This window comes from Chanos chanos, chromosome 9, assembly GCF_902362185.1.
Source record: "Chanos chanos chromosome 9, fChaCha1.1, whole genome shotgun sequence".
Lineage (NCBI taxonomy): Eukaryota > Metazoa > Chordata > Actinopteri > Gonorynchiformes > Chanidae > Chanos > Chanos chanos.
In genome coordinates, this window is record NC_044503.1 from 23371773 (window position 1) to 23392164 (window position 20392).

The 20392-nt window shown below is 40.5% G+C and overlaps 1 protein-coding gene across 1 annotated transcript; it reads left to right on the forward strand.

Moving 5' to 3' along the window:
* The first annotated feature begins 1196 nt into the window (after positions 1-1196).
* On the forward strand, positions 1197-18591 carry myo1eb (myosin IEb). The gene is made up of 27 exons (XM_030785311.1): positions 1197-1238; positions 4560-4697; positions 5141-5230; positions 5844-5938; positions 6378-6465; positions 6594-6683; positions 8092-8223; positions 8530-8664; positions 9694-9826; positions 10998-11194; positions 11602-11682; positions 11789-11875; positions 11962-12048; positions 12219-12386; positions 12942-13027; positions 13734-13815; positions 13981-14186; positions 14804-14948; positions 15737-15851; positions 15987-16156; positions 16315-16460; positions 16725-16871; positions 17121-17278; positions 17398-17475; positions 17581-17776; positions 17964-18139; positions 18422-18591. Exons 1-27 carry the CDS (start codon positions 1197-1199, stop codon positions 18496-18498), a joined length of 3345 nt encoding a protein of 1114 aa, XP_030641171.1. The 3' UTR covers positions 18499-18591.
* The last annotated feature ends 1801 nt before the right edge of the window (positions 18592-20392 follow it).

Below are 20392 nucleotides of genomic sequence, written 5' to 3' on the forward strand. Positions count from 1 at the left end.
TTTACATAGTCTTGTTTAATGAAGAAATAAAAACCTTAACCTTCTGTCCCAGGGCAAGAGCCATGGACAGAGTGGCGCCAAGCTGTCTCCGTACAGCTAGGAAGAACCTAAATTTCACATTTAACCGAAAACAACCCAGTTCCTCATCATTTTGTCATGTTCATGGATAAAATCTTTCTCAAAATTCCAAAAATAAAATTCATTAGAATTCCGTTGCCAAACTGGATGAGTTGTAGAAGGATAAAGGCATCGGGGAACAGTTTTTAAATTTTTATTTTATTTTTTGTTTTATTTTTTTGACTGTTGCTCTGAGCCGTCAGAAACAAGCACCTTGTGGATTTGCACAGCCTTTGCAGTGATGTTACGGAGGAGAAGAGGTACTGGCAGTTGTATGTGCAAATGTCATGTTGCGGGGGAAATTGGCAAGAACTGTGAAAAAAAGTACATATACAAAAAAAAAAAACATTTTTATCTCTGTTTTTTTTAAGTCTTGGAATGTCATTGTGAGCAGAGCTCTACATTTCTGTATAACATGACATTCATATTTTTAAAACCAGGCTGACCCAGATTAGAAACACCTGATGACTCCAGTTTACCTGAAAACAAACAAACAAACAAACAAACAGAAACAAAGTCCTTCTTAGGGTGCAGACACTTCAGTTCCCTGAACCTCTGCAAACTGTTTTAACATATGAAAAAAAGTAAATATTTAAAGTCTGTGTTTGTTTCCTCCCCCTCTGAGTAACTTTTGTCTGGACCATTTTATACTATTCTTCTTTCTTTGTCAAACACTTTTTTTCCTCCTTTGTAACCTGTTTAATGGACCAGCTCTTAGAATCATGTGAATAACATCTTTAACTTGTGAATGTTTCTTTGTATAATAAATTAAATGTACATGTTTCACTCGATTTGTGAATAACACAAACACAAGCAGGCGGGCGGGAGCGGAGGGGGTGCAGTTTGTGTATACATTATTCGAAGTACACGGGTGATGTAGGCCTGTTTTGTAAAAATGCCATTTACTCCCTGCGGCTCAGTAGAATTTAACCGAAACGCACATCATTCTTGACTCACAAGTTCAAGTCTCAAGTTTGCTGTCATATACTTGATGCGCAAAACATCATTTAGAAATGCAAACATACATTACCAGTAAACTCCATTCAAGACGTTTTAGGTATCGTCGTCTGGGGGCGACAATGTACAATCGTTTTTTGTGCAAGTACCCAGAGTTCTCTGAGGTGAAAAGAAGTTCCTTTACCTGTCCACACTTGCCGCTGTGTTCAGATTTTTTCCCCCCTCTCTACACCCTGTCCGCTGTAACTGCATTTACATTTGAAGAGAATATTCAAGTGTTAGGAGTTCACCAGGTCTGCGCGTTGCGGATTATGATTTGGTAAAAGAAATGGACGAGTGAAACAACAAACGGCTCAGACGAGTTTCACCTGAACTCTGTAGCTTTCCTTGAACGTTCTGTAGACGTTAGTTTTCAGTAGACGGTGCTTTTCCAGGGTGTATAACAGGAAGTGTTAAATACACGACAATGGTAAGTAAACCCCGCTCGTTGCTCAGTTAAATCGATTTTACTTCTGAGGAAAATTGTACAGACTAAAAAGGCACGACATTATTCGAATGCAATTCGATTATCAAAGTAATTCATAAATAATAAGGCTTAAGTCACTCCACTTCTTGTGGTCAGCTACCTACTCACCTGCAACCTCTCAGCCGACGTTAGATGTAACTTCTTCTGATTGTAAAGTGCGGATGTGTACGCTTTAATTAAAATTAAGAAGTTTCAACTTGAAGTGGTTCTCTGGAGAGAAAAAATGGAAGTAACATGTCTGGGCAGAAGCCAGAACGGTCACCAAGCCCCTGAATCAAAGAGGAATTCCAAGAATGTGGGAAAGGGGACAAGTCCAGAATTTAATTGTATAACATTGTCAGTCGACCCACGTCGTGTTCCGTGGCAGTCGAAACTCGAGGGCTTTCTTGTTTTAATGTAAGCCAACCTTAGACAGTTTATTATTATGTTGAACCAAAAGCCAAGAAGACCTTCTGATGTTATGAAACCATATTTGTGCATCTATTAACGTTGTCTAAACCAAATGATGCAAGTTGTACCTTTCCACGACGTGTTTCTAGTGGGTGGTACTCATATTTGCTGATATGACTCCGGGGAGAGGGGTGATCGTATGAAGTGATGACAATACTGAAAGCAAGTTGCGCTCTTTGGATGACAGAGCAATTTCAGTGTAATATTGAAGTTTGATCATTAGAATTAAAACACTCGCTCCTTTAAAAACATGTTGCGGAAACTCTAACACTGGAAAGAAACAGGACAAGAGAAAAGAATTCCTAAACAGGGGTGTACTGGCTTATCCGCAGCTGTAGTTAGACTGAGGCCAGCCAAGTCAAACAGTTCACTATGATTGTCCGTTTCCATCTGGTGTATTGAGAATGAGTGGAGGGTCTTACACTGAGCTCGATTCACAGTCATCAGGTCCAAGCACTGAATTCATCTTTTGTCCGTGAGACAGAGCTGCTAAGAATCGGCAGTCTTTCCACTTACATTAGTTCGCTGTCCTCACAAAAATACAAACGCCAGACAATGTGTTTTTTTTTTTTTTGTTGTAGTTGGGGGGTTTTTTTGGAGAAAGACTTCGTATATCTGAGTATCAGACCATAGACCTTATAAACCTTTACGAATGGCATTTGGAGGCAGTGTCCTCATTTATTTACTTGCTTTTTGTATTGACAGAACATAGAGCTTTTGTAAGCCCACATGATACTATCTGTGGATTGTGGATGCCTTAGGGAGAGACAAGTTTGGTCTTTGCCTCTAACCCTGCTGAGAGATCTGTTAAGCCAAGTCAGTATGTGATACACAGGATAGGATAACAGTTTAGTCTATGAAATTTCACCCTCAACATCTTAACTCAAGACCTGGTTCACAAAGATACTGATATACTCAGTAGGTGATTTGTGATTTTTTTAATGGGGTGGATGGCCCAATGGTTACTGACACTGCTCTATAGAGTATATAGGGGGGATGGCGGGTTAACAAGGGGGATGCATTTTGGTCATTTTGCTAACAAGGGGGTGTGGCATCCCCCCTCATCCCCCTACACATTGCCAACTGGATATACTGATACTGAATGAACGCCAGCTTCTCTCTTCTGTCCATGCTACATTCTGAGGAAAATAAACAAAACAGGAGCGCCAGTGTAATGAAACATGCCTTATTTATTGATATAGAGGACACCGCCTCCTGTGTACATACTTTATTTATCAATTCCCAAATTAAAATTTCCCACACTCTAACCAACTCTTTACAGAGTCTCTACACAGAGTCAGCTTTCCTAATCAGTTTAGTAGTGCTGATGTTTTTCTGTGGTGTAAAGCCACACCCACAGGTGGCAAGGTTAATGAGTACTCCTATACAATGTATATTCATTAACCAGACCACAGAGCTGATACCCGAGGAGTGACTCTAAGGAAGGTCGGTTGGTTGACAGTCAGCACGTTCAATATAGAGGACATAACATAGATTCACATCAAAATGAAAAAGAGAAAGAAGAGTCACACTTAAATGTTCCGCGCATTAGGAATGTGAGCTTGTCCAGGTGGAGGCAAAGAGCCCATGCCCATTTTAGGTCATACTGACATCTTGACAAGTGTCTGAGTAACAGAAACTGGCATATTGAGATCAAATCAGGAAGTGACTCAAACCTTGCGCAACAGGCTTGAAAAAGAGAATGCTATTTAGAGGTTTGTTTCTGTCTGTAGAGTCAGGTCTGAGGACCAAATAAAAGAATTTCACATTCAGCTCTCTCTTGTTCTAACCATACCCAGTCCTTTCCATAAGTTCCAGTAATGTGCTATTTTTTTAATGAATCCATGCATCTAAATAACCGTCTTTTCATGCCTTAGATGCTAAATTGTGTTAAGTGAATAAAGAGTGATTAACAGAAGTAATGCAGCCATGGTTTAACCACAGGTGACTCTAAAAACTGTTATTATGAGAACAGCAACAAAATTCTTGGAAAAATACATCTTGGATGTGTCTACAAATAACAGAAACGTGACAAAATGGGACCAGCCTCCAGATGTGTCTGTTCTACGTTGTGCTTGTTTGGATATTACTGGTTTGAGTCTTTGGTTTACCAACAGGCTGCAACAGATTTGCTGTGGAGTAGTTCAGCCTTATTCAGCCTTTGATAAACAGTGACCAATCAGTGACCTTTGGCTTGCAATGTGTGGGCCTATTGTAATTTTAAAAAAAAAGTTGCTCACAAAAGTCAGATGCAGAGTCATGCACATTATGAAGCAAGTGTCAGTGAAAATCCACACTAGCTCCTTTACAAATCAACAGATGTGCGCAACAAACACCAGATGCATTATGGGAGACGTTATTTCTTTCATGAAGACAGTGCTGTGTTCCATCCTCTGCTTGTAGACAGCTCCCCTCACCTGTTAAACCAATTAATAACATGACACTTAAACATCTCCTTTTAAACTGGTTTTCTGTTTGTCTATGTGCCCCCCCCCTCTCTCTTTCCCAGGGGAGTAAGGAGCGCTACCACTGGCAGACCCAAAATGTGAAGGTCAGCGGAGTTGACGACATGGTGCTTCTGTCTAAAATTAACGAAGATGCCATCACAGACAACCTTAAGAAACGATACATGGACGACTACATCTTTGTATCCTTCAGCCTCTAATGTTCAGTTGTTCTCAAAGTTTGTGGTTTAAAACATAGCCCTAAGGGGAGTCAAATGCCCTTTCCTGTGCAGCGCCATCACATCAGTCAGCAATTAAGAGATTAGACATAATCATACATTTTTTTTTTTATATAACTCAGCCATATTTATACAGCTGAATGTGGTGAAATGATCCTGAAAATATTCTCTTGAGCCAAAAGATGTATGGGTATCAAAGAGGATCTTGATTTAAGAGTGAAATCCATGAAATCTGTTGTAATATCTATTGTGTGTAATCTGTTGTGAGTTAGTTTTTAATGTGAAGCGCAGAGCTATGGCTTGCTTAAAGCAAATCTTTTTGGTATGTTTGTGTTCACGTTCATGTGCCTTTGTGTTACTCTTGGTCATTTGATTGCTTTGCTCTCCTTAATCTCACTCTCTCTCAGACATACATAGGCCCTGTTTTGATATCAGTAAATCCTTTTAAACAGCTTCCATATTTCACCGAGCGCGAGATTGAACTATATCAGGGCGCCGTGAGTATATGCACTTTGTTTTGTTCTTTTTCCAACAGCCTTTACTTTCACCAGTCACTGTTGTCTCGTAAACGTCTTCACACAACAGATAAACCGTGTCACTGTATGCATAAAAAGTATGGAAATGATTAGTTTTCACCTGTTTGATGTATGACTGAACACTGTGATCCTTCAGAATGCTGGATAATTTTATGTTAGAACATAAGGAACAGGGTGGAGGTTGTCAACTTGTTTGCCAGGTAAAAGACGAAACAGTAACCTCAGGTTATTTCGTCTCAACGGAGCCGGACTTAAACAGGTGAAGGCAAAGTGCCGTGACTGCCTGTCAGCGCTTGCCAAGAGTGCTGCAAGTCTCAGAAGAACGCTGTTTGTGTTTACTGATATATATATATATATATTATTTTTTGGACTGTGCCAAAACAGGCTTCTAGTATTTAAACATAAAAAGCTAACGAATGATTCACCGTAGCAATATCTGCCTTCGCATTTCCAGTCGGAGCTGAATTAAGCAAACCACATTGTCATCAAAGGACAAGTTCCATGAGGAGAAAAGTTAACAAGAGGAGTGAATTGTGTGAATAGTAATTTTAATATTGATATTGTCTGATAACAGGCTCAATATGAAAATCCTCCGCACATTTATGCACTGGCCGACAACATGTACCGGAACATGATGATTGACATGGAAAACCAGTGTGTAATCATCAGGTGAGAGTCATTGAACGGGATGAACGTTTGCATGTATCTACCCCCTGTTACACTAATAATCTCTCTGTAATGCTTCATAAAATTTCTCTCTCTCTCCCTCCCTCCCCCCTTATAAGATTTTATAATAACTGTTTTCAGTGAATAATAGCCATTTAATCTATTGTGTGTCCTAATTCAGCACATGAGGTTATCTTTGTAACTGTCAGAAATGAAATGTTTTCATTTTCAAAGCCTTCAGGCAGAATTGTCTATGACGGATGTTATTATCAGGTTATGTTGATGAGAATGACCAGTGCATCTTTGTCTTAGTACAAGCTTTGTGGACAGCAGCATTTCATAGTTAAATGGTATTCTCCATTGAAAATCCTTTTTTAGTTCTAGATTAGGCTTAACTCTATGTCTTTAGGATGGATTACGGATTGCGTCTGTTTATTTACAGTGGGGAGAGTGGAGCAGGGAAAACCGTAGCTGCCAAATACATCATGAGTTACATTTCCAAAGTGTCTGGAGGAGGGCCTAAAGTTCAGGTAGACATCTGTTCTTAGTCTCTCTATGATAAAACACTAAAGAAATTTTGAAATTTTTACTCAATTCATATGTTCTCTTTTGTTCTTCCACTCACGGTCTTCTTTAACACCCCCCCTGTCATTTTCAGCATGTGAAGGATATAATCCTCAAATCCAACCCCTTGCTAGAGGCTTTTGGGAACGCCAAGACGGTGCGGAATAACAATTCAAGTCGCTTTGTAAGTCAAAGTTGCTTACTCCAGAGGTACTGGCCTCTATCTTATACCTGGCGCAAACCAAAACACAAGAGTCTTTGCTAGTTTCAGACCGACACAGTTGTCATTTTCCCGTCCAGCGCCCACGGTGTTTAAATAGCGAATGAACTTGTTTTCATTTGGGCAGTTGGTTTTAAAATGAGGTCTGGTCAGGCGCATTACAATTATAATTCTTCATTATCACAGTTAATTGAGCTAGTCAAGGGCTTGATGATTAATTGATCAGTGGAATCAGGTGTGTCGGTCCTGTGCTCAGGAGAGTTAAAATAAAGACATGCAGGACAGTGGCCCCCTAGGACTGGAGTTGAGAACCACTGGATTAGACCAACAAAAACCTGGTGTAAAGTCAGGTCACAGTTATTTCATTGAAAAATGGAGTACCTGATTGGACAGAGGATTTGTGGACGGCGGAGGCAGCGGATCGCTCTTTTCGTCCAGCTGCTAAGTCCGCTGTTGTAATAACAATCCGTCAGGGTGCCAGTACAGGTGGCTTTTAAAGGGAATGGGAGCTGACACTCTGATTGGTTTATTACATGTTACACCCAAAACACGCTTACGATTAATCAAGAGACTGAGTACAACCCCTTTTGCGCCTTATGCCTCACTTTGCACTTACGCCATACACACTTAGATTGATAAAAAGAAGCCCATTATGTTCATTTAGCTACACACATCATCCATGATGTGTTTTGCAAGTTTCAAATGCAACATTGGGTATGTGTTTGTATGTGTATGTGTATGTGTCTACGTGTGTGTGTCTGTCTGTGCGTGTGTTTCAGCGCACCGTTAACACTGTTGGTTAGTTGTGCTAACACAATCCGGAAGTTAAAGAACGGCATTTCTGATGTGGTGTGAGCATGTTATAACTTGACAGTGCTGTTGAATTTGTGTGTGTGTGTGTGTGTGTGTGTGTGGTCACAGGGTGTGGTGCAGCGTTGCTGAAATCTTTTTCACTGTATTGAGGTCTAGTTCTACCAAAGCATTACTGATGAGGTTAGTACAGGTAATAGTTATAACACATGCCAAAAAAAGACATTCACAGGAGCTGATCCACTAAGGTATACAGACAGTTTTAGCTATAGGCGAAACTACTGAATGGAGTTGTGCATTTGCCCAAGCACTGAATAAACACAGAGATGGTGTTGTGGCAGTGCCAAAGCAGAGGATGAAGACTGCCATAAATATTATGTGCTCTGTGAAATTAGGTGCTATATCATTCAAATGGATTGATTTGCATGTGTAGTGTAATTTACTAAGGACAATGGTTAACATTACACAGGACATTGTGTAAGCAACAGGTTTTTAGGGTTAACAGTTACACTCAGGTGACAAATATTTCTGTGTAAAACATTATATCTGTGTCTTATCCAAGGGAAAATATTTTGAGATCCAGTTCAGTCGTGGAGGTGAACCTGATGGAGGGAAGATCTCCAATTTCCTATTGGAAAAATCCAGAGTGGTGTCTCAAAACCATGGAGAGAGGAATTTTCACATTTACTATCAGGTAACAGTGTTCAGTCATGTGAGATATATTTATTAACTAGGAAAGACCTTCGTGATACAGCTGAATACAATGGAGATGGTTATTGCTGACATAGAAAATAAACTTACAAACTTACAAAGACTGCAGATACAGAGGAAATATTCAAATTAACAAAGCACAGTCTACAAACTACTTTGTTTGTTTGTTTGTTTGTTCATTCGTTTGTTCAATTAATTAATAAGTAATCTCTCCACTCTAGACCAGCAGAGCATACTCCACAAGTATTTCCAGCTGGTTCATTGATTTTAACTGCACTATTTCATTTAGCTCCTAGAGGGCGCTAGTAAAGAGCAGAGGGAGAACCTGGGAATCACCACACCGGATTACTACCTCTACCTGAACCAGTCGGGAACTTACACTGTGGAGGACGTCAACGATAAGAAGGAATTCATTGACACCATGGTAGGCTGGCTGTCCACTTCACTCACATTCCGTTTGGGTGTTCAGGTTCTAGAACACTGCTGTGTTCCGTCCCGACCAAGCTCTGTCATAATACTGCAGTCTCACTCCCAAGAAGGAGCAAGCTGTCAGCCTTCTGTCCTGGTTCCGTTGTCTTCTGGTTTAATAGGGTTTTCACATTTTGTTTTGGTTTCAGCACTTTAAGCAAAGCCTACATAAGTAACACATTATGTTGTTGGGTTAAGATATTACAGTATTTTTTTGTTTTCATAAATGGTTTTGTTGTTACACCACGGATCACCTCACAGTGACCTTCCCCTCTCAGACATTCTGAGATCCTTGGAGTTCTGATTATGACTGAAGGCTTGTACTTCCCGCAACTGGGTCATCTTTTGTGAGAGCCCCTTGATTTATAAATTTACATATGCAAAACTCTTTCCAAAAACGAGTTTCCCTAAATGCCCTTGTTCTGACCTGCCTGTTTCCGGGTGAAGTCAAGCATGACTCTGCTGCATACTATTCAAGAAATAAATTGAAATTTGATCATTGCAGCAGGAACTGAGGCGCAAGGTTCCACCCAATGCTCAGGCCCCTATATGCCCTTATATACCCTTATATGCCTCTATATGCCCCTGTATGCCTTTATATGCCCCTATATGCTCCTGTATGCCTCTATATGCCCCTATATGCATGTAGCCTTGCATGGACCTGGTGATTACATGCATGTCTTGCACTAAATAAAGGACATGTGAGCAGTGTATGGAGTAGTCAATAGTGAATCCATACTGCTGCTCATCAGTATACAGTACAAGCTTTGAATCTTTTCTGAAGAACACACCATTTTACATGTTGCTCAGAACCCTTTCTTCTTGCACGTAGGAAGGTGGTAAAACATATTATCTCATTAAAGAGCTAGAACTGTTAGGGACTGTGGAAACAGACAGGGAGACAGTTAAAGTCCTCTGTGCTCTGTCCTGTTCCGTAACTGAATATTTTCTTTGGGGTTTTTTTTGTATGGTTTGTGTTGTGTAGGATGCCATGTCGGTGGTGGGTCTGTCTGTGGAGGAGCAGGATACAGTGTTGCAGATCGTGGCTGGGATCCTACATTTGGGTAACATTGCTTTCAGAGAGGAGGGAAACTACGCCGTGGTGGAGAGTGAGGACTGTGAGTAAGACACACATAATCACATACAGTAATAATCTCAGTTTGGAGTAATCCACGCATTCCAAAGGATTTATGGAATATTCTAAAATAACTGTGCAAAAGACAAGTGAAAATGATTTATGGGGATGTCCAGCGCCACCTACTGGAGAAAGTTGCACATTGCAAGTAAAGTGTACCATGGCCATCACAATCATACAAAAAGCGCTGAATCTCCTCCTTTAAGATACATCTCTCCCCCTAAAACAGTGTCCCACTCAGGTCTTCCATTTTATGTTTCTAGCATTTTCATTTTTATGAAGACCACTTAAAATGCAGTTTTCACTCTTTGCTTCTATGGACCAGACGACAGGTCAGTTTGTGAAGGAGGCTGGCTATTCAAACAAAGTTTAATTAAGAGTTAGTGAATACTAAACGTGTTTTGAGTCGTCTGTAAATACACCTACAATCAGCCCAAGTCAAAAATAAGCATATTTCTGTGTTATGTGACCCATTAATTATGAAATTTCATATATGTGTTTGGTCTGTGTTATTTGACTGTTTTTGTGTACTGGGGTGTACTTAAAAGACCAGCACTTCCTTCTCTCCCTTGAACTAGTCTTTCCAGTAAGATTCCCTACCAAACAGGAATTTTTTTTTCTTTTTCCATTAGATTGGCAAGTTGGGTTCTTATAAAGCACATGAGATATTGAGAGTTTAGGAAACAAATTGATTTGTTCATATCGAGCCATTATGTGATCAAGGTTTCAGTATCCTCAACTCCGAAACACGCTGTCCTAATTTGACTGCATGTCCTCAGAAGGTTCTAGAATGTCCTTGATCCATTTAGCAGTACCGTAGGGGATAAAGTTTAACTGCAGGTAACTTCTAATAACCCTGCCACCGTGACCTACAATTTAAATTATTGTATGCCACTTCACCCCGAGGCTGCAGAAATTCTCTCTCGGCACAGCTCTTTAGCACAGTCACCTTACTCAAAATTTGTCACATTCATTTTGATGTAGCCACAACTTCAGAATATACTCTCTGCATATTATAATCACTGATGATGATTGGTGTGTGTACCAGTAGGAGGAGGAGCTTAATGACGTTTTGTAGTTGTATTTTGTTCTTTGAGCTGTAGAGTCGCTGACTTCCATCTTTCTTCTTTTTCACATGTGTTTTTCCCGCTCAGTCCTGGCCTTCCCAGCCTACCTGTTGGGGATTTCTCAGGACGGGCTGAAGAGCAAGCTGACCAGTCGTATCATGGACAGTAAATGGGGAGGCAAGTCGGAGAGCATCGCCGTGACCCTGAACACAGAACAGGCCTCGTTCACCCGCGATGCCCTCTCAAAAGCACTCTACTCCCGTCTGTTTGACTACCTTGTAGACGTGAGTCATGCGGCGTGACCTTTTGCAACACATCGGCTGATAGGATCGCAACTGTCAAAAAAAAAACTTGTTTCACGGTTTGGTCTGATTATGGAAACATAGTATCTTGTAGGCTCAAACCATCTGTAAAATGAAGCGGGAAACTTAATTTCTCTAGTCTGTGAATTATGGAGTAGTCTGCGCAAGACACAACTTGTCTTTTAGCGTAACTAACAAATGTTGTGTCTTCTGGATTTTGAAAAAAAAAAGGATTGCGTTTAATTCAGTGGATTCATGGTTAGTCACTGTTTGTATTGGAATAGTTTAGACATTACTGTGCATATGTGGAAATGTATTACTCTGAGTGACTGGAGTGCTGTGCGGTCTGGAAATCCGTATGGATTGGATTTGGATTGTGCTTTCTTTAGGCTATAAACAAAGCCATGCAGAAAGACCACGAGGAATTTAACATTGGTGTGCTCGACATCTACGGCTTTGAAATCTTCCAGGTGAATATTTTTCTTAACCGAACGATACTAAGGACTAACTGAATTGTCCATAAGACAAAGGTTATTACCACAAATGCTCTTTTATGTCTTTTTTTTTTTTAAACAGAAAAATGGTTTTGAGCAGTTCTGTATCAACTTTGTGAATGAGAAGCTCCAGCAGATTTTTATTGAGCTCACACTGAAAGCTGAGCAGGTAAATCACATTTCATTTACTAGACAGAAATCTCGATCTGTTTCCATAGCACCCAATAGTTATGCTCCTTCATCACCTTTGTACAGGAAGAGTACGTGCAAGAGGGAATCAGATGGACACCTATTGAATACTTCAACAACAAAGTAGTGTGTGACTTAATTGAATCCAAATTGGTGAGTACGGGTATATGTATTCATTTATTTATTTTTTTGCATAGTTTATTTTTTGTTCTTTGATATTGTTGTTTACAGAGGTAAAAAAAAAATTAGGACATAGTGTTTCTAGCCTATTACATGGATCGGATATATATATGTATAGGTATACATATTTGTGTTTCTCCCAGAATCCTCTTGGCATTATGAGCATATTGGACGATGTATGTGCCACCATGCATGCCAAAGGAGAGGGTGCTGACCAGACGCTGCTGCAGAAACTCCAGTCGCAGATTGGCACACATGAGCACTTCAACAGCTGGAACAAAGGCTTCATAGTGCACCACTACGCCGGGAAGGTCAGAGAAGGTCATCTTGTAATTAATTAATGCAGAAAGCATATCGTAAAATAAGCACTAGGGAGAACTGATTTCATTATGTATGCATGAATATATCTGCCAGTTTTGACTGTGTGATTGTTAAATACACCGCCCTCTAGTGAGCTCATTGTGTATGTGCGCCCTTCACGTGATTTCATCAGTAGAGTTTTTGCCAAGTCATTTTTAATTACCTTGCCAGTAAGCATATGCCAGTGTATATTATATACGAGCAATTTTTCCCTAACAGTGATCAAAAGCAGTCTGTGTGGGACTGTGGGAAGCAAAACAAAAGCAAATAAATAGCATTGATCAAACCTCACTTCTAGTGTTATTGATAAATATCTTTTTTATTTGCAAGGTCACTTAATTCTCTGCAAATTTGTTTGTGTGTGTGTGTGTGTTTGAGAGGACGCAAGAATGTGTACGAGAGATGGAGTTAGAAGTTAGAAATATTTGCCAGTTTGCAAAATCCTTGAAAAGAGCTCACTAAATATTATACTCTCCCTAATTGAAAGCTGTGCCTTTCTGTCTCAGGTGTCATACGACGTGAGTGGCTTCTGCGAGAGGAACAGGGATGTGCTTTTCAACGACATTATTGAGCTGATGCAGAGCAGTGAATAGTAAGTATACTTGAAGTTATTATGTTCTCACCTTTGTGTTACTCCATGAAACCGACAATGGCACAGGCTTCTTGACTCTAACATCGTTCGTCAGCCCAACTCTTTTTGAAATTTGTGATTGGTCTGTCTTGCGTAGGTTTCGGTTTGGTGTATGTTTAGTGGGTGGGGTTACGTTGTTGGTTTCAGTTAAAGCAACCAGACAGTCATGCTTTCTAAGCTCAGAGATTGCGATCTCGGGATGAAATGTTTTGAAGAAGGGCGAGTGAGAAAATGTATCCCTGTAGTCAGCTTTTTCTTATCGTGCACAGGAATCAAATCGAAAAGTTCCTGATAACTGGACCCCTCCCCCACCTCTAAAGCCCTTTTTGTTCTACAGTAGTTCTGCTCTGTGTCTCAGAAGCATGGAATTCATCTGAATTTTGGATTTAAGAAATCCTCATGCCTGTTCTTCTTTTAAGGGAAGTGGTAGACTCACATGTGCAGGCAAGCACTACACTGTGAGAATGTAGTTAGTCATCTCAGAAAATCCACCAGAATTGATTCTGTCTCCAGTTAGTGTTTCATTCTGAGGTAGCTCCTCTGAGTAAATGATCAAATCTTTGTACTTTTAATAGAATTGTAGAGGGATGTCGAATCACATATGCACAGTTCTCATGGACTTCGTTTTCTGTATTTTTTTTCTGTATTTTCTTTTCTAAATTTATAGTCAATTCATCAAAGACCTGTTCCCAGAAAACCTTGAGGCTGAGAAAAGAGGCCGTCCCACCACTGCAAGTTCCAAAATCAAGGTAAGACTGCTAATTTATCCTTGCAGATTAAAAATAAAAAAAGTAACCTTGAAAAAAATCGTCCCGTTCACTATTTCTCATTGGTCCTTGTGACAACACCACAGAATTGCCCACAGACAGGCAGAACCCAATGCCTGAAGTTTTTGAATTCATATCCTGTCTTAGAAACAAGCCAACAGCCTGGTCCAGACGCTGATGAAATGCACTCCTCATTACATCCGCTGCATTAAACCCAACGAGACCAAAAAGCCGCGGGACTGGGAGGAGAGTCGGGTCAAGCACCAGGTGGAGTACCTGGGCTTACGTGAGAACATCCGGGTCCGCAGGGCCGGCTACGCCTTCCGCCGAGTCTTCAGCAAGTTCCTCCACAGGTGGGCTAAGAAAGCCCCTTTCACCAAGACTTGATCTACGTTTAGGATAGATGTTTAAGTTTTTCTCAAATGAAGCAGTGTTGAAAGATACAGAGCCTGAGAAAACTGTGATGCTCTGGTGATTATATATTTGCTAAGAGTAGATATAGGGTATATGCTAGCTGCTAGCTTCTCGCTACTTTGCAAAACAGAATGTGCTAGTAGCTTTGCCAGAGGTCAAAGATCTTTAGCAGTGCCAAACACAAAAAAACTTCACACCTGACAATCTAGGTCCTGCTGCCTCCCCCCTGCTGATTCCTCCTCGGCCCAGCCAAGGTCAGGAACAGGAGAGCCCTGATGATCAGTGACTTAGCACAAGCATCACACACTCATTTATCCTTGTATGATGCTAATGCAGTGAGCCAGAGGAGTAAGCATCCTTAGGTTCTTTCCTTTGTGTGGCTGTGACAGGACATCCATACTGAAGGACATACGTGGAATTCATATCATTTCTTTGACCAACAGGTGTTTAGCTTTTTAGATTAAAGAAAAGGACTTTTTTTTTTTTTAGTCTTGCTGGACCGGATATGCCAAATAGTCCAGATGTGTTTCTGAGTCAGGTCACTGTTGCCCTGCAGATATGCCATCCTCACCAAAGAAACCTGGCCCCAGTGGCGCGGAGATGAAAAAAAGGGCGTCCTTCATCTGTTACAATCTGTCAACATGGACCCGGACCAGTACCAGCTGGGCAAGACCAAGATCTTCATCAAAGCTCCAGAATCTGTGAGTTCAGACCTTTCTCTCTCTCTCTCTCCCCCTCCCTCTATAAAGAGATGTTAATTAATTTGATTTCTGTCCCTGGCACAGCAAAAGAGTTATGCGTTGTCAGTTTTATGCTCAGTGTGTACACTGACAACCCAAAGGGTTTACGACATTCCAAACTTACATCTTAACTGAGAACAAAACAAAGAGACCCTTTTCTTGTAGCAGAATGTATTGTCTTTTTTACTGAGCCTGTTTTAAAAATATGTAGTGTGGTGGTTTTGTATGCTGATAGGGGAAACTCTGTTTCCTCAAATGGATTTGTCCTCTAAATTCCTCTCATTCTTCCATGATGTTTCACCCTGACTCACTCTCACTCTTCCCACTGAGGTTTATTCTTGGACAAATTGAATCACTTCGCCACGTGTCAAATTAAACACATACCAAAGACCACTGTGCTGTGAATTAGGGCTAGTCTCGCAGTTACAAAACCACAAAGTGAGAAAAAAAACACATTCCGCACGCCTGGACCACACCACTCCAAGGGCTGCTGGTGATATACAGTGGTGCTAATGCGTGTGAAGATATACAGCAAACGGTGCAAATGAACTCTTTATGGGAGGAAAGATTGCAGCATGTTGTACCCCAGATATTATAATTAGTAGCAGTAGCAGTAGTACAGTCAACGTTAGTTGCTGCAGTAGCAGTGATGGTTATACTAGTTTTGAAGCCTTCTAATTAAACTTAGGATATTCAGATGATTTGTGTTCGAGTCAAAGTCTGACCTTACACTTTCCCATTTTTCTCAGTTGTTCCTGTTGGAGGAGATGAGGGAGAGGAAGTACAATGGTTATGCTCGGGTCATCCAAAAGGCCTGGCGCAAGCATGTCGCTGTCCGAAAATACGTCCGCATGCGAGAGGAGGGTGAGAGCCTCACCTTTTCACGTACCTCACTTACTCCTCTAATCATGAGCTGATGAAGGACTACCTCCAAACACTCGATTTTTTTTTCTTTTTTTTTTTTTTTTAACATGGGCCTTTCCCCTCCTTGTATTTCAGCTTCTGATATCTTGCTGAATAAGAAGGAGAGGAGGAAAAACAGCCTGAACCGAAACTTTGTAGGCGACTACATTGGTATGGACAGTCATCCAGAGATCAGACAGTTTGTGGGACGGAGAGAGAGAATTGACTTTGCTGATGTGGTTGTCAAATACGACCGCAGATTTAAGGTGAGAGATTTTCCTCATGCAGAACCGCATAGCGTCTGGGCTGTCAGAACTGAGGGAAACAAAATGCCTCCTTGGTTTTTCCATTTCGTGCCCAGAACATATTAGACATGAGAATGAATGTAATTCGCTTTTTTTCCCACATTCATCCTTTCCACCAGTCTTTGAAACGTGACCTCATCCTGACCCCTAAGTTCCTGTATATGATTGGTCGGGAAAAGGTGAAGCAAGGGCCCGACAAGGGTCAAATCCGGGAAGTGCTGAAGAGACAGATTGAGCTGGAGAAAATTCAGTCCGTTTCTCTCAGGTACATTTAGTACTGAAATGCTAAGGTCTAAGCCATGGGTTTATTGTACTGGGGACATTTTACGGCCCAAACAATACATAAATGTCGATTACTGACACTCTGGATCTACTGACAATTAAAAAAAAAAAAATCTCAAGACAATGTTCCAGAATGTCTCTTCAGTTGCTCACTGATCACAATGTTTGAATATCATTGTTTCCATTTGCCAAATTATTGCATTCCCACCTCATTGCTGACTGTTTAATGCGATTTGTCCATTCTCAGCACCTTGCAGGACGACTTTTTCATAGTTCATGAAGAACATTATGACAGCGTACTCGAGTCAGTCTTCAAAACGGAATTTCTCAGCCTGCTGTACAAGCGCTATGAGGAAAAAACTCACAGAAAGCTAACAATCAAGTTCAATAATCTGTGAGTGAAATCTGACTCTAGAGCATCAGCTGATAACACTGAACAATTCATACCTGCCACCATTTGACAAGGATTTCAAATCAGTTGTAATTTTTTCAGCTTCCTCATTTTTTGTGCATGACATTGCTGGTACATTGTGTTTTTTTAAATCTTCTCTGTCCTCTATCAGGTTATCTGTATTTCATTTTATATCTAATTGTATTGAAGATTTGGTTCATCTCATCGCTGACCCTCTCTCGACCTCTCCAGACTAGAGTTTAAAGTAAAGAAAGGAGGCTGGGGACCCTTTGCATCTGCTGGCTCCAGGCAGATCCAGTTCCAGATGGGCCAGGGTGACGAGGCGGTTCTGAAAACCAGCAGCAAGGTCCTGACCGTCAGCATCGGAAAGGGTCTCCCCAAGAATTCCAGTGAGTCCTTTTCCAAGAAATCCAATTTCTTGATTAACGAAGACATCTCTTTGCACAGTAATTCATTGGTCTTGAATGATCACAGATTCACAATCCTTTGATTGTCGTTTGATTTCAAGGACCGACCCGGCGAGACAAGAGAAAGAGCCAGTATATGGGTCGTCAAAATCCGCCGAGGAACGACCAGTACTCGCGCGGTGAGACATGAACTGAACTTTCAGCAAAACAGACACTCGCACAATTCTGTATGTTGTCACTCGTCTTAAAGCTAGCCTTTGACGTCAGCTCTGATCACACTTTAGGACCCACCAAGGGTGGAGGCGGCCGAGGCGGAGGTGGAGGTGGTCGTCACTCTGCGGCTAGGGGTTCCCTGCTCCGCCAGCAGTCTAGCATGGAGCAGCCTACGCTCCCCAGACAGGGCCACCGACAAAGCCATGCCTACAATCAAACCAACACTGACATGGACTTCATGAACGTGCCTGATCAGGGTGCAGCTGGGTGAGTCTGACACGAACCAGTTTACAAAAAAAAATGAAAGGGTTGATAGTTATTCTGTCTTGCTAGGTTGAATAATGTTTATTTTATTCTAGGTAGGTATAAGCACCGTATGTTAGGGTGACTGAAAAGATAGAATCTCTTTGTACTCTCTGCTCTTTAAAAAGACCAACAATTCTCTTTTGCACAGAATGCATCGGAGACGTTCGAAAGAGTACAAGCCTGTTCCAGGTTCTGGGCGGCCCAAACCTGCCCCCAAACCAAAACCCAGAGTTCCGCAGTGCCGAGCACTGTATGCTTACGATGCTCAAGATACTGACGAACTAAGTTTCAACACAGACGACATCATTGAGATCCTTACTGAAGGTATTCAAGCATAAAAAAGTTGTCTTATGCATACAGCACGGAGTTAAACATGCTTCCATGTGACTGGAAGTTAATTTTTCCTTCATTGGCAATAAATGATGTGGTTTACTTATCACAAATGAGCCGAATTCATGCTTTGAATACTAAGCTCCTTTTTTACCCACTATATTTGTGATCACAAAGACTCGCTGGCTCTTTCATACACCTGGGAGGGAGACTGGATAATGAAAAAGTGAAATAATCTGTTGATATGGCTTCATTCTGTGTTTGCTCCCTTTGCAGACCCATCAGGCTGGTGGTTCGGCCGTCTGCGGGGGAAAGAGGGTATGTTTCCAGGCAACTACGTGGAAAAGATTTAAATCTGGAAACTAATGGAAGAAATCTCATTAGCGAGCGGCAGGAAAGCAAAGATCCAAATCAAATAAGGGTGAACGGCATGGGTACGACTTGCAAAGTGGACGTTAATAAGAGGGACCCCTAATTAGTGTCCCTATAATGTTCACCAAATTAGGGGTAAAATTAGTTACTCCTGCTGTATTTTAGATACACACCACTTTAAGTCTTTTTTTTTTTTTAAGAAAAAATATACATTTTTTTAAAGCAATTCTGATTAAATTTAAACGTATCACATTTTTCTACACAGGCTACTCTTTACTGTTAAATTTTTTTTTTATTTCTTGCTGTAACTCATGCATTCATTGGCCAAACTGTGTTGACCAAAAATGTTTCTTGACAATTCAAAACTCTGTTTAATGAAAATGCCGTAGGCAGTAACATTCTCAGAACATAAGCATAAAAATGGTACTTTATAGACATTATCTTTCTACTTGTTTTCATGTCAAAATAGAATACACTGGAGAACTTACTGTGACACCATGATTGTACTTGTGTTAATGTGTATTTCAAACACACAGACATGAACAAGGCGCGTCTAGGTCTGAAAAAGTATCTCTTTGTAGATAGGAAGAAACTGATATATTTAAACATCTTTACTAACATTGCAAGAGGCATGGACAACAGTATTGCAAATGTCATCCTTTCCTTCTGAGAGAACTTACTTTGAGTTGGATTGTGAATATTTTTTTGTGATGCCATCAAGGTATTTGGTCGGTTTTGTCAAAGATTTATATCGGACACTTAACACTGTAAATTTAAAAATGTTAAATCATTTTAGAATTAATGAGAATGTATGTCTTCCCCAAATCTTTATTTTTCCTTTCTGAAGAGCATCAAAATAACACAATACTACTGCTTTTATACTTTTGTACTGTTAAAAATATGTACATCAGGACTTTTCGGTATTTTCTGGAGGTCTACAGATATATCCTGCACAACTTGAAATAGTGCCTTGTAACGTCATAGTGTCGTTACAGAGAATAAGTAGTTTATGAGAATTTAGGATGGTATGCGCTGCCGTACACTGCATGATAACAAACATTCATATGCAATTGTTTGTTTTTGCACTGGTGCGAATGAATTCTTCCCTTGATGTCCCTGGTCATGGTCTCTGTGCTCTGTTCTTTCTCATCAATTTTCTTGATGAAGTTTGTATAACTTGACAAGAAAATTGTGCAAAAATATATAATAATGATATGAAAGAAAACATAATTGTGTCACCAATAATTCATTCCACTGAGGCTTAGTATTTAGTCTGTCATTCACTTTGGAAACAAAAGGGATTTAACAAACACGACATTGTTTAGGGCCAGGAGGTTTTTGACTTTAATTCAAACGCTAATTGCAAGAAAAAATAGAAATCTTTAAATCAAACATGTAGTTGAATTATTGTCTGAATATAACACGATAATTGCAGCATTTCGGTTAGTATATTTAAAGAAAATACAAGTTTAAACCAAACACACGGTTTTCGCAACCACAGATTTTGGCATCATTACCCCCACTCAAACGTAATGTCTAAATATGATGACAGTTAGTTTATAAACCTGTCAGCCATCCAGCAATGTGTCATCCATAACGAGGCTTGAACTACAAAACTACATCTTATCCTGAGAACTTCTCGACCACAAAAGTGTAGCCATATGCATGGTGAAGATCGACGGGTCATATAACATTCTAAAACTGATTTATAGGCCATATTAGCAAATTCCGTCCTGCTACTTGTGCCGCCTTCTGACTACATTACCCAGAGTTCCATTTCGCGGTTTGAACGTGGGGCCGATTCTACGCACTGTACGTTGTATGGTAAGAGTAGTCAGTTTACATTTTTTCAACTCACACCGAATTGCTAACGTT